At 41.7% G+C, this 15,534-nt stretch overlaps 1 protein-coding gene across 2 annotated transcripts in view; it reads right to left on the bottom strand.

The window, feature by feature from the left end:
* FKTN (fukutin) overlaps window positions 1-15,534 on the bottom strand; it is a 141,956-nt gene that overhangs the window by 22,762 nt on the left and 103,660 nt on the right. For both annotated transcript variants that reach the window (XM_085641299.1, XM_085641298.1), the window contains exon 7: window positions 10,179-10,308. In XM_085641299.1, coding sequence (XP_085497425.1) covers window positions 10,179-10,308 — 130 coding nt within the window. The remainder of the gene's footprint in view (window positions 1-10,178; window positions 10,309-15,534) is intronic.

Consider the following 15,534-nt stretch of genomic DNA (forward strand, 5'->3'; position numbering starts at 1 on the left):
TAAACTTGAAAATATTTTAGAAATGTTTCACTTCCAGCCTTTCACCAGGACCAATCTACTTGAATCTGACCAGGGTTCCATTACCATTGGCCTCAGATCATGCCGAAGACCCGGTCTATTGCTGCCATAGACTATCATTGGATCTTTTTGGCACTTTTTTCACTTCAATCTTTAAAAATTCATGTCACTGGTTTCCCTTATAGAATTTTTGTTGTGGTCTCATTTTACTCATAACAATTTTCTCTATATTTTACTATTTGTTGTGGAGTTTCAATATGTTTGTGTGACTTTTTCTACTGTGAATGCCAGAACGAGGCTTGGAACGCACTTCGCCTCCCATGTGCCGTGTCTGCCAGCTAGCTACAAGAGTATGCACTGCGCGTCTATCGCTTTCTGCTTTTGTCATTGTATCCAGATATATGATACAAGCGACATTACATCTCCAATAAAACCAGGTATGACACTCGAGGGATATTGGAATAAATAGCTTTTCAGCAACTTGGAGGGAGAGTGTTCTTAATTAGGGCTAAAAAAACAACCCTGGGTTTTCCAGAAATTGTGAATCAAGTGTTTTTGGTGTCCACAAAGAGTGTGCTACTTCCTGTTTTGGTGTAAGCTGCTCCTCGAGAATTATTACTTTCAAATTAGTTGACTTTCATTATACTGGCCTGCGCACAAGAAAGTAATGTGCATCACTGCTATGTGTGCAACTTTTAGTGCCGGCTGCCTTTCATTGAGAAAAACCTCACAAAAAGAGATGCTGCCTTTTGATTATTGCATTGTCTAATCATTTGTTGTAAGTTATTGTAGGTGAAAATTGGGTGTTCGCTCTGCGACTGCCTTCTTCCAGAATTTGCAGCGAGATCCTTTTATGTCACTGTTTGGTATGAATTGATTATCCTGGGGAAGATGAGCTTGTGGTGAGAGGTTTGCTCGCTAGGTTGAATGTGGCTGTAGACAGGGTATTTATTATTCTTATTGTTTTTATCTTTGCTAGGTGTCATTTACATTTCGAGTTTTTGTGACATTAACCATATTACCTCTAGAGGGACAGTGTTCGTGTTAGACAGCCGTGGCAATAAAAGAATGTTTCTCACTTATACGTTTATCTTTCAATTAACTTATTAATAAGAGAAATTGCGGTGCCTGTCTTGGTTTAAAAAGCACTAGAGATTTTCATCTGCAAACTCCCTTTTATTGTTTAGGTAAAAGAGGTGCCACTCTCGTGTAAGTTTTGGCGTTCTGCTATTTTAGGATGCATTTTAGCAGTGGTCTTTTGAATTTCTTCTTGCATTTTTACCTCTGCTAAATTTTAAGGCTAATCAATTACAGGCCAGGGTAGACAAATTGCAGTCTTCTACCAAAGTACCTCGAAGACAATCAGAAGTAAATTACCTATGCAAAGAGTGTACCATGTGGCAGACCTAGTTTATAAAGGAAGAAACGTGTATGGAGGGAATTAACACTCAGTGAAGCTACTGGTTTATCTGTGACGAATGTATAAAAGCTAATAGCGAATGAGGTGAATGAAGTGAGGCATAAAAACAAGCAAGGAAAAGTCCTTAAGCATCACTTGGTTTGTGTCCATATGCAGAAGGAAGTATTTCCCCAGTTGTGGGGCAACAGTGCAGCAAGTTGCCATTGTTTGTTAAAATGCTTTGTGCTTCTCGTACATTCTTGAAGTATACTGCAAATTGCTACAAAGCGTGTGAGGAGGTACACTCACAGTTTTTTTTAATCATGATTCAGATGACTCACAAAAATCTCTCTCTCGTAATAGCCTGGGAAGTTCTAAAATGAGTAATGGTATGCCAAATGGTATTACCTGAAGGCTAATTCCATGATTTGTTGGAAGGTGAGCCTGCTTTAAATGCTGCTCCTTTTTTTTCTTCTTTCCTCGTTCTATTGGCCTGCACAAAACCTCTGCAATCTAATGGAGGTGTTCTTTGCGGGGGGGGCCATAAAGCACTGAAAAACTGTATCACCACCATGATAGCAAGGCTTCAATCTAAATTAGACACCAGAAAACATTTTAAATAATTCTTAAATTCAAGTTCTGGGCTCTGGTTTCCTCTAGGGGTGGATGTTATCTGTTGGGCGATCTCATTTTTTAGGTCGAGCATTGGAGACCTCTTGTATATACTTTAGTATATACTTATTGTATACTTGTATGTGGATGTACTTTGGGGGCTCTGGAGATCAACCCTAGGACTTGTCTGCTTCCGCTTAGGGACTTCTTTTCTGTTCAACTGCCTCTATTTAACTGTCTTGATAAAAAACGACCAACGGAGGTCAGTAAAATACAAGAATTGCTTTCTGCAGAGATACTTTCTCTTTTTTTATTTTTCTGGCAACTGTCTCTATTTAACTGTCTTGATGGAAAACAACTAGCAGAGGTCAGTAAAATACCAGAATCACTTTAGCATTCTCTCCATTCCAGTCCATAGAAATTGTCTTCCATGAGCACCTGTAGACAATAATATTTTTTTCAAATTTTGTATTTTCAATGATATGACCACCAAAGTCCTTGATTTTATATTAAAAACAGAGCTTTGGACTATACCATTTCCCTCTAAAAGCCATATTTCTCTCCATGTGTTCCCATACCTAGCATGTCACACAGTTTGGTGCTTACTTTCCCTCCATGTTAAAGAACAGTAGATATTTCAGCACCCAGGCTAATGTGCTGCATAGCTAAATACATAGAAAGGTCCCAACGGCGAGACCGACTGCATTGCAAATGCTTTTTTAAGGAGAGCTGTGTGTTTCTCAAGCTTAACCCCATCCCCGCTCATGACGGAACCACTCCGTCATGAGCCACGGTTGCGCTGTGCTCATGACGGAGTGGTTCCGTCATGCTACGGCCGTTGGCGGCCGCTCCGCCCACGCGGCGCTAATTCCCCGCCTGTGCGTGCGATTAGCGCAAGTGGGCGGAGACGTGACGGAACCACTCCGTCATGAGCACAGCTCAACCGTGGCTCGTGACGGAGTGGTTCCGTCACGAGCACAGCGCCACCGCGCTGCCCCCAAACCCCCCCCAGCGCCGCAGAGGAATTCCTGCCGCGGCGAAGGGGTTAATAGTAATACACCTCCCCAAGAATAACACCGTTTCTGTCTGTGGTACAAGCAGAAATGCTCTGCTGTTCATAACAAAAATGCACAGTTGCAGTTCCCACATGGAGACACAAGGTGGCAGTTTTATGCTACTCAAATCAAAACTTTTGCGTGCTCTGGGTTTTTAAGAAAGTAAAACTGCTGTGATTTCTCAAAACCAGCAAAATTCGAAACAGCAACACCCAGGGATGTAACGCACAAGGCTCAGAACAGGTATCTGTAGGCCTCTCAGGACAGAAATTACCTTTTAAGCAGTGTTGGAATGGATATTCTCTCCACAGCTTAGAAAAGCTGTGCTGTTCGTTGTTTCTGATCGACCCTGCATCTTCCAGTGAACTCAACAATCTATGAATACACCAGATGCGAGGTGAAGCATCTTTGCTGCCCTGTGTGGGCTCCACTTAAGAGTATTCAAACCTTGATGCGGTCCTTATCCCAAACTGTAAGTTGACATGTGGTGATAGCTGCCTGGTTTTAGTACAGGACACAGCCCTTATACTTTCTGTACTTCAGGAGTTCTCACATTCTGGTTAGCCCTGACTGTTACAACTAGAAAAAAGAAATTGGCAAACTATCACTGATATACTGTGATATACTGTGAACATGAACAATAGGCAACAAGCTAATTATTTTCAATGATCTTTCTAAGATCCATCGGTCGTGTGCGGCAGGGTTCTCCTGTAATCACATGTATGTTACATACAAGTCAGTCTAACGGCAAACCAACATGAGAGCAACTATCTCTTTAGAGTGTGGGTCAGGCTGAGCATACAAAGCTAATATTTGGAATGTTAAAAACAGTGTGTGCAAGCTCGCCATATTTTCATATATTGTTTTCAGAGTTGTAAGCTGATATTAGTCATGCTAATAAAAGTACACAAACGAAACATTTAATTCTCCGAAAAGCTACAGGACAATGTGCAATGATTAGAGCTGCAAGGCCACCCAGTCTCTCACAAATCAGGCATGGGAGTAAAAAAACATAAGAAGACAATATTTGCCCACCTTCAAAGAGCTTATGTTACAGAAATAATACGAGCAGCTGCACAGGACTTCCCGGTCTCCTATCCACAGAAAATGATTGGAGAAAATATAAAGCATTATGAAGATTTGGATGGGGGAAATATAACGACAGACTGTTATAGGGAAATGCTGAAGTACTATCTGACTACAGACCTGATGGTTTCCTAAAGTATGTGGGTATATTTAAAGGGCTTTGCATATAAATAGAGTATTTTAATAACCATTCAGTCAATACGTTAAAAATGAGGCTGATAACACAAATCTTCAAGACTCTACATTAAAAAAAAGTCTCATGTACCGCAGGTTCTTCCGGAAAAGTTCCAGAGTGATCCATCATATATGGGCAGAGAAAAGGGGGGGGGGGCCCAAACACGCTTTCTCCATGCAATTTTCCATAGAAACTTTAGACACAGCTACAGCTGAAAATGCTGAACGAAATTACACCACATTTAGTCGAAAGGCAGATCTTGATCCAGAAATCATACGTTTTGTGATTCGGTGTACATCCACTTAGTAGTTTTTGAGATTTTAATGCTCAGAATGTATGTCTATTTCACACTGTGTTGAATCTACGAGCTCAACCACATGTTGTAACTGGCTGGCTGCAACCTGAACGAAAAAGTAACAAAGCAAAATATAAGTTATGGGGTTAGGTTATGGGTACCTTGACACCTAGGAGGAGGGGAGGAGGGGTCAAATTGAAAAATATTTTGTTCAGTGGAACACTGCATTGATTAGAGAGACACTGGTTGAGAAATGGAAAATCACGGGGGTATCCGTAGTGCACCAAAAATTAAATAAGGGGGTTCGGCTCGAGTTATTGTTACTTCAGAGAATGAGCCCTAGTTACTTGGGATAACTACATATGGAGAAATTCAGTGGTTACGTTTTAACTGACATTTTCACCTAACTATAATGTCTCTTTAACCTTAGAATATATATAGAAAAAACATTAATAGATATGAATATAGTTATAGACAGCTAGATAGATAAACACTAACACTCCTTCTCAGAATGAGAGTAACTCATTGTAGTCTGGAGTGAGAGACAGCTGTCCATACTCCTTTCTAGAAGGTATTGAACTTAGAAATCCTCTGGTGGTTTCAGAGAGCTATTCAGGTGTGCCCTCTTAAAAAGTTAGGTTCATGAAACACAACAGTTCTCTAGTTCAGGTGTGGGTTTAAAAAACTGTTACATTAGGAAAGAAACTAATTGCATGTAAAATATAAGCAGTCCGCTATGCAAATATTAATAGTTGTGCAAAGTACATAAGAAAAGTAGACAACATGGAAAGCATAACCTTTGCGGCAAGAAATAAGATTTACTTTTTCAATAGTATCTGGTAAAAAGTTTCTTATTTTACCAGTTAGCCACTGAAGGTAGGTGTTGAAAAGAGAGAAAAGACTGGAAAATGAAAACAAATGAGAAAAACTACTTGAAAAATAATGTTATCGGAGGTTTTATGAATGCAACTACACTCCATTTTCTATTTATGTGTTTTGGTATGTTGTTTACCCAGTTACGTCTGTGCAACTCAATGAACCCATACAAAAATGTGGGGTTCCTTGCCAATTCAGATGCATGGGACACGATCCCCTTAACCATTTTTCTACGTCAATGTCTAGATGTTACAAACTACATTCTCCAGTCCCCGATCTCTACTCTGAAACTGGTGTTACTTGTGGGTGGTATATAGTATTGTTTCTGTTGTCTATTTACAGTCTTCTCTCCCCTTTTTCCTCAGGTCCTATGTTTGTCGCTATTGATGTACATACCTTTGTCCATTGTCTAGCTATTGACTAGTTTTCTCTTTATTATGAACAGTCTTCTCAAGCATCCCCCCCAACCCCGAATAGGTAACACCTTATGTAATTTTTTGTATCTTTTGTTGCTGCACTTAGTTGCTGTTCTTATCTCCTTTTCTTATTGGTAATTTTCATTGTCTCATTTTCAGTCATCTTCTCCTCTTTTCTTTAACAGTTTTCTCTCCAGCTCAGGTGTCCTAGTCGCTTAATTGTTCAGGGTGCTCTTCTACGTTTCTTTTTCATTTGATCATTTCTCTCACATTTTTCCTTTATGGTTCATGTCATATTGACTCTTTACCATTTTGGGGTCTTCTTTAGACTCACTCTTTTTTATCTTCTTCTGTCCCCTTCCTTTCCTTTTTATTGAATCTTTTGTGTGTGTGTTCCTTGTTGTAATATTCCCATGTATATGGAAATCTTCTACGATAATTCCTATGATTGTAGAGGTAGTGACTATATCTGTTTACCATTGTTTTCATGAATTGATTTAGAATTGTCTCTTGGACTGTCAAACTGGGAATTTATGTTCAATGCCCTCAAATGGCGTGGTTTCAGCCCTAGATTTTTGCAGTATGTCAAAATTCTTGGCCTACAGTCCCAATATCCAACCTCCCCCTGCAAGATGTATCAGGCAGGGTTGCCCTCTATCTCCTCGATTGCTCATTCTTGCTTTGGAACCATTTCTAGAAACTCTACAAAGATCCCAGACCCTTACTGGTTATACTCACAGACCAGGACAATTAAGTATTATATTCACTGCTTATGCCGACGATATTTTATTATAAGTTTCTAATCCTCTCACCCCCATCCCAGAGTTTTTCAGGTTGTCTCAATACCCCTTGATTTCTGACTATCGACTTAATATAGATAAATCAGAGGATATGTCTCTCAATACATTTTGTCTTAAGGATATGTATAAAGATACTATTTTTTTTGTAGAATCTCTCTAAGATTAAATGTTTAGGTGTCATGTATTCCTCCTCCATTTAGGAAAATATTAAGGCCAACACTGATATTTTAAAACATAGGATCTCTACCCTATCTACACAATGGTCACCCTTATATCTTTAATGGTGGGGCAGATTGGACACAATTAAAATGATATTCTTGCCCATTATTAATTTCCTTCTACAAATGCTTCCACTCTGGTTAACGCAAACTTTTTTCAGATCCATTGACAGTATGCTATCCAAGTTCTTACGGAATAACCATCCAGCACGGATTACCCTGTCCAAACTTAAGAAGCCAAAAAGACTTGGTGGTGTCAATTTTCCTAATTTTACACAGTATCATTTCGCTTTTGCTCTCAAACAGATATGATCAGCTTTAGGAACACCAACCCTTCTTTCTCCCTCACTCTGGCTATTTATTGAGCTTTCTTTCAATTACCCCTTTTCATCCCTCCAATTTTCCCTTATTGCTCAAAAGCCAAAGACTGTGGCCTCTCCTCTATTACATCATTCTTGTTTTATTGCTAAAATGTTTATTTCACTGGTCTATACACCCTCGCAGTTATTGTTCCTTGCTCCCATTTGGTATAATCCTTGTATTAATACAGATAGCAAAGTTCTTAAGTGGACTCTCTGGCTGGCCAATGGTATTACTGCGATTTCCAAGATCATCTCCAATAATCAATTTATTTCTTTTGAGGAATTACGTGTTCACTTGCACAACTCCTCCTCCTATCGGCCCAAATATGCCCTTCTTTTAGATGCCAATAAACAAAATGGCATAGAACATTACTCTATTCCCACTCAATCTCTGGACATCCCTGTTACATCTTATGATTTCTCCACCAAAGTCAAAGCTTTCTATTTGTATAAACAACTTTCTTTTTCTGACTCCGATAGGGTTAAGTTAAAAATTGAAGACTCTTGGGAACAGAACTTACAGTCTTCTTCATCCATTTCAGCATAGAACAAGTAATGGCTTGAAATAAATCATACTTCTCGGTCTGCTAGCACCACCTAGACCATTTTTAACTCCTTGTTCCTAATTCAAAATGAAAATTTCAAACAATAATAATTGCTGGACTTCTAACACCCCTAATGGGGATTTTCTTCATATGCTTTTTCATGTCCTAAAGTTTCTCTCTTATTGAAGCAGTTACGGTGCAAAATATCTGAACATTTTTTCATTTCCATCCCATATAACACTGTCTATATCTTTCTCAGAAGATGTTCTGACATTTGGTTTGGAGATAAGGTTTAGAGCATGTTAGTGGATCTTCTTTTGGCAGTGGCCTTTCAAGTTCTTACTTCCAATTGGAAAACCTTTCACAACATTTCTCACCTTACGTGATAGAACCTAGTCTGTCTTAATAAGAGGTTACCTACAATTCCGAAAGAGAGATATGCCTTGGTTGCCTTTGACTGCCTACTTCTCCAATCCTCCTATAGTTAACACAAAAATGGCAAGTCTTAAAGTTCTCCTGGTTCACAATTGCCTCATTCTGTCAACCGACTGGGGTCTCTACTTTCACTTGGTGCTGCTTTATTCACCAGTTATACCTCATGCTGTCCAATTGTCGATTTTAGTTGCTCCAAACCATCTTTTATTACGGAGACCTTACGGTTGATACATCCAACTGCAGCATTTAATTCTCTTAACAACTCATGAGTTAATTTTTGTCCTCATGTCTTGATTTAATCCTTTCGGTGGCATAATGATAGAGATTCATCAGTTAAATTTTTCTTTGCGTCGGGTAGGGATGCCTCTGTAAGCTCATCATGGGTTGGCAGCGGACATCCATTGAGGGCATTCTATATATTGGTGCCATGGCCCCATTATCCCACAACGTGGATCCCACCTTCACTACAAAGGTGCACTGCTTTACCATGCCGGTTGTACCACCATAGGCGTCCTATCTCCAAGACAGGTCTTATGGAAGCAGTTGTGTGTCTTGCTGGTGATCTTCCCTCCACCAGTTGTCTTGTACCAAGGAATTCCCTGGCTACTGGCCGCAGACCCACATGGCCGTCAACTTTCTCCGAGCAGAGGATTAAGGCCTGTTCTTGAATCTCCTCTTTCCGGCGTAGGGGGGGGGGAAGACTGCCTCTCAGTTGCCTAGGAGCGAGAATAGTAGTTAAAGGCCAGGGACAGGAGCATCCCGTGCCCCTGCTTCTCCGCCAGTACTGAGGACCTCGACTGCTTAAATTCTGCCCAAGGTCGCCCCACCATGAGAGCTCCATAGAAAGCCAGCTGACAGAGAGCTCATTAGGTCTGTCTGCCACTCCCAAATGTGACATTTTTTAATGTGAATGCATAGATAAAGGTCTGCTGTAACTTGCAGGCCACCTTCATTGTGTTAACAGACCGTCATGGGGGATGGGAAATGCCACAAAATATATCCTTCCTCATGTATATTAATAAGGCCGGGGTTTTGTAACCTCTTGCAAATGTGCATTCTGCACTGTAACAGAGTCACATCACACCATGAAGCCAACCTCGCAAAACAGTATGTGATCGAACAATTCTTGCTGGTTTGGGAGATGGGTTTGATAAATTAGTCCCCCTACTGCCTAAAGCAATATATATGAGTGCATTTGTTTTATTTATTTATTTGCAGAGTTTTATATAGCGCTGGGTAGACCCAAAGGTATCACAGCACTTTACATGAGGATTAGCGAGTTACAAAATTACATTTTGAGACCCAAGGTAACAGTGGAAATACAAGGTTTCCATTCACAAAATTAAAAAACAAATTAATTTTGCTTGGGAAACAATTCTCCGGAGTATGTAGTGTATCCTCTTTCAATGACACGACAAATTATAACCAAGTGAGAGGTGCTATGTGAGGCAGAAGAAGGGTGAAGCCTGGAAGTAATCACAGCTTCCCAATCTAACAAGTCATCATACTTGTGAAGGCTTCCGCTCGTATACTGTCCAATTGCTGGAGAAAGCATGCATAGAAATGAAGCGGAGAGACTTTTTATTTCAATTGTTTAATGCTCTAACAAGTCGGTAAAAGAGCATGAGGGCTCGGGAAAGGCAGACAATTTTTTTTAATACAGAAATTGTTAAATGTTTTTAATTACTGAACACATTTTTATACATTTATTAATGTTCTGTGAGGCTCACCACAAGATGGAATCGTGTTCCATTTTTATTCAGAAAACTAATATAGCTCTATAAAGCACATATTTAGGCGTGACTGCATTATCTGCATGTGGGACCGCGGTCATCCTTATTACCTAAGAAAGCATCAAGTACTGGATGAAAAATAACTCTACTCACCAAGGCAGGTTCCGCTGCTCATCCAGAATTTCACTCCTAAACTGTTTAGTGTTATCGCCGCAAGGTGCAGCAATGATTTTGCTTTCTTCCTGAACTCCACACCATCAAGGGAAACATCATCAGGGTACAGCTGCAGGAAAAACGCAAAAGAATTTATCTTTAAGGGTGTGTGTCAAAAACACATTTTAAACCAGCAGAATTGATCCATTCGGCACTTTTTCTCTAGATACTTGGAATTCAACAGTTACTGGACACTAAGAAAGAAGGTACTATTATCGCTACTGGTATCCCAGGTATTCAGATACTACTGCACTCTAACTGGATAACCCAGTAGCTTCATCAAAACACTTGACCCTACTTACCTAAGGGTAGTAAGCTAAGCAGTCAAAGCTCACTCTAGAGGATTTTAATTATTTCATTGCCCATGTAGAAAGTATTAGAGAAGGTGGTCCGAGCACTTTCTAAGACCAGGATGTTACAACAATTTTAAGGCAGTTTCATGCTAAAATTCAAAATAACCTACAGCTCTCTGCATAATGCTATCTCTGCCAATGGACTGCATCGCCCCGCTATTAGTCTCACCCAAGTTTTGTGTATGCTCGTTACCTTTGTGTCTTGGCATCCTATACACTGTTTTTTTAAATTCTCTACTACTCTCTACACATCCTCCTACTACAACTCCTTGCTTTTTAGGTCTCGGCTCGAAGGCTGCGCTTGCGCAGTCTCGATCCGAGATTTAATGACTTGGAGAAGAGGGGCTTGAACCCGCCCCTCTTCTCCCCTGTTCTCCATTGGCTGGCCTCTTAAATGCTGGCCAGGCATTGGAGAAGAGGTCCGTCATTCCGATTAGGCCCCGTCCTTTTCGGATTCGGGGGCGTGTTTTTTTCAAGAAGTCTAATTATCTCCTCCAGCCAATGGCAAGAGGAGAGTAAAGGAAAACACGCCACCGAATTCGAAACCGCCACTGCGTTTCTCCGAGGCATTTCTGCTCTGCCTCGGAGAAAGGCAGTGGTGTGCTTGCCTTTTGTTCTGCCTTGTTTCCTTTCTACTCTAGTCTTCACCGGTTCTTCTCCCCCCTCAGATCCCTCCTGTCCAGCTTCTCTCCCCTCAGCTCCGCGGGACTGGCAACTCAGTGTACCCCTCTCTCCTTTCCGTTCCTAGGGCTCGGATGCCGCCTGTTCTCCCCCACTACTCTCGGTGTCTTTGGCTTGTGCCCCTCAGGTCTCCCTTCCTTTCAGTCCCTCGGGCTTGGCTCCCCTCAGTTAACTTCTCTCCCCTCGGTTCTCCCAGGGCCGGCCTCTCCCATCAGCTCTCCGCGTGCCCGGCCTTTCGCCCCTCTGAGGATCTTCGTGCGCCCGTGTGTATCGCTTTCTGTCCTTTTCCTAAGCCGCCTCTTTCGACCTCCCCGCGTCTTTCTCGGTCGCGCTTTGCCTCGCACTGGCTCCTTCCCTTAAGCTCCTCTCACTCCGGCTCTCTCCCTTAAGCTCCTCTCACTCCGGCTCTCCTCCGCACCCTCGACCTGTTCTCTCAGCCCTTCCTGGTCCAGCACTGGTCCCCTTCCTCTCCTCAGCTCCCTTCTGCCTATCCCGCCGCCACCATCTTGTCTGCAGCCATGGGCTAGGATAGTGCGCTGCGCACCGAGAGAGGACGGACCGTTGGCAGGCTCAGTCCCTAGCTACCCCCGCACTACAGCCACTGTTTATTAATAATATTGGTTTGCCCTCGGCCGACGCCACGAGGTCTCCTCGACCCGGAGCTACGCCTGCGCACCGGGAGGCGGGTGCCGGGATATTGTCAGCGAACGCCGCCATGACAGGAGGGGAGAGCAGGGGGCTGGGAGTGGGGGAGGAAGGGAGAGAGGGGGTGGGGTGTACAGGGCAAGTCCCAGGCAATAAATGGCAACTCATCATTTGCCAGAGATGTTAACATTAATCGTTTTCCTTTTCTCCCTCTTTAAAAGCAGCCATCAAACCCACGCAAGCACATATATGTCTCCTTGCCGCAACATTTCCCTTTAAGGTGTTGTCCAGTGTATATGTCGATGTATGGGAGCAGATACCCTAGGCCTGACTGGGGAGGAAGGGGGATGGATCAGGGCTTTAGAGAGAATAGAAGGTCCCTGGCATAGTTTAATAGGTGGCGTGGGAAGGAGGGGGTGCGTCGTTGTGGCAGAAGGGGAGAGGAGAGGCGATTGGGAGGGACATGAGGCGCAGAGCCTGGAAAAGGAGTGCCTCTGGCAGTGTGTTTTTTCCTCCATAGGGCTTCTAAATCTGGTCTTTTAGCATTGATAACCCTCACCTTGACTTAACAACGAAGTCGTAAAGTTCATATCAGCATTGGTACAACTCCACAGGTTAGAATGCCCTTAAGCATAAGATTGATCTCCTCAATTCTAAGTTATCCCAGCTAGACACCAGGATGTCCCACTTAAACTGTTTACTACTCTTATAAAATCTCCACCCCACCTAATTAGTGAATTTACCTTGTGCCCCCACCAAGGAGCAACTGTTTACCATGTCCAGATAAACTACAAGCCTGTCCCTCGCAAGTAGACATTTGTAATCTGCTGGCAGAGTATATCAGTCATCCCCCCTTCCTCCCAGCGTCCACAAATCTGAACGTATGGTCAAAATTCATCAGAACATGACACCAACCACATTAATGCATTGAACTAAATTTCAGACATCCACAGTGATGTCAGTGGATAATAGGAACGTTATTCATATTTCCACTGAACCCCTAGTCACTCCTTACATCAAAATCGTCACTTCATTTTTATGTATGCTATGTAACTAGATCAGCAGTGAATCACAAACTAAAATTGCAGACACAACCTCCCACTACAGTCTTGAACTACTAATCCTCACACAGATCTGGTTCACCAATGCTTACCACAATATTGTGAACCTTCTGCTCCCTCCTCCTTACTGCATCACTAGATGCAACCAGGATTGGGAGAGGCGTTTCAGTTATCTACAGGAACCCCTTACATTGCAAAGAGTCACTCAACAGTGAATTTTCCTCTTTTCAGTGCCATACTCTTAAACTCTGGCAACTGCATAATTCCTCTTTAAGACTGAATGCTATCTATCACCCTCCTAGTGATAATCCAACTTTTATTGAGGAATGCAGTGAGCTCATGACAAACCAATCAATTCTATTTTTTTAGGCGGCTTTAATCTTTACTGGGGATGACATGAAAGCCAATCTCCTTTCTTTGTTCCTTCCCTGAAATGATACCTGTGCATTGGTAGTACCATCACCCATTTCGCATTGCTTTTCTCCCATTCCATAACCGGAGGCCAACTAAACAAGCATTTACAATGCAATGGTCTCGGCATTGGTAAAGTTAGAGCTATTGGCATTGCTCATGACATTATTTTTGTTTATGTTTTTGTTTTTAAAACATTTAAAGAAACGGCATTGTTATTTACAATGTCAATAGCTTAATCACTCTCAAATGCAAGACCTATTGCATTTGCACCCACACACAGAGCCACCTACACACACACTGATTAAGCTATTGACAATGCCGAGACCGTTGCATTGTAAATGCTTGTTGATTATCCTGCCGTATATACTCCTGTCCCAGCTGCAGGCAGGTTTGCCCTTGCTTGTCATTCCACAACAGGCACCAGTGCCACTGCACAGTCACCCATGAGCACTGCAGTATAAATGTCAGTTTTTGTCCCTCTATCTCTGCCATCCTGCATTAGGACCACTCACAACCTTCGCGTTTTGCATCTGCTACATTTCTTCCACTCTAGCAAGGCTGGTGAACGGTTATCTTTCCTATTCTGCGGGGAAACTTGTGGGGGCATATTCTACACAAACTTAATGTTTACTTTTGCAAGACAGACTACCTTGTTTGATGTCTATGCCGATTGCCGACATAAAAAGATTTTGTGGAATTTTTCAGGTTACCTGTAGTAGCTGCATAAAAGCTAAAGTATCCAGTATTCTGGTTGCTGCACCTGAAAGTTATTGTGAGCCTATGGTCCCATTGTCCCTTGGCTGAAGTTGGTGCTACTCTGACTAGATGTTCGTGGAATAACTTCAATCATTTTTAGTTGGTGGTCAGAGATTTTCTTTCCGTCTTCGTCACAGGTTTTGATCTGTGAAATAGGCGTTGCCTTTCTGCTTGATTTTTACATTCTGAACTTATGTAGCATCAAAATATCAGGGAATTAATGTCTGAACAAAACAGCTGCAGGAGTTCTTCACCAAAAGAAGACTCTTCCAAGTTGTCTGGTCCTTGACAGGTTGAGACACAAAAGGGCTCATATGTTGGACTGAGCACAGGCCTTGGAAGTCAACACCCTAACGGTCCAGGTATACATTCTTACAGAAGAGAATGCTGTTATGCATTGCTGTGGCGGACGACTTGGCTCCTGTGTGTTTGTCCATGGGATTTAGCTGCGATGGCAAGCCAAATTAATATTTTTGTTTGTAAACTGGCCACAACTCCAGGTGGTAAATTAATTACTTGATTACTGTTTAATATACTGTTCCTATAGACAACTTTATTATGGTACTTTGTTACATAAGTTACATGGTTACTTTGTTACATAAGTAACATGTCTGAAGTGTGTTGGCTTGGGCAATTCGTATAGTGTCTTCAAGACCGCTTTTGTATAACTGTAAATATATTGCACAAGAACTAGGAACTATATTTAGCTATGTATGTTTGCCTGGAAGAATTGCTATACCTCAACCAAGGTCCTTTGAGTTTGTATTATGGTCTACTGTAGTGATCTGGTAATGTTTGATGCCAGGAATGAGGTTTATGTGACGTAAGTGTTTCCAGAATAGATAGCTTCATTGACAAAGGCGTATTATGATTGCATTCAGTCCAAAAAACCTTGTATCAATCATGTCCCTCACAAATTCCCAGTTTGACATTTCTTTTACGGCATAATGTTTATCTATGGGCTGGCACAATATAAATGTACTCCATGAAAATACAATGAGATCCTACCATTAATTAGGTGATTATCTGCTTTTAACTTGCCTTTAAAGTGGATTCGCACTTTGCAAATTCATAAGCTTGATTTCCAAACTTATTTCTTCAACACAATAAGGATTGCCGAAATTGGATGTGTTAGACTCATCTACCATTACCAAGAGGCTACAACCTGCTAAAATGAGTTTGATACACAGGGCACACAACCTTCTCAATTTAGTTATTATATACATTCATCATCTGCATCACAAAATGTGACGTTTCAGTGAATGTCAACCATTGAATATTTGATGCCTTGAATCATATGCTATCTTCCTAATCACTTTATCAAAACTCCGACTACTACAGCTTGTTCCCGCGACAGCAGATCACTATGTAGGCTTCCATTGGCAA

Source organism: Triturus cristatus, chromosome 2_2, assembly GCF_964204655.1.
Source record: "Triturus cristatus chromosome 2_2, aTriCri1.1, whole genome shotgun sequence".
Lineage (NCBI taxonomy): Eukaryota > Metazoa > Chordata > Amphibia > Caudata > Salamandridae > Triturus > Triturus cristatus.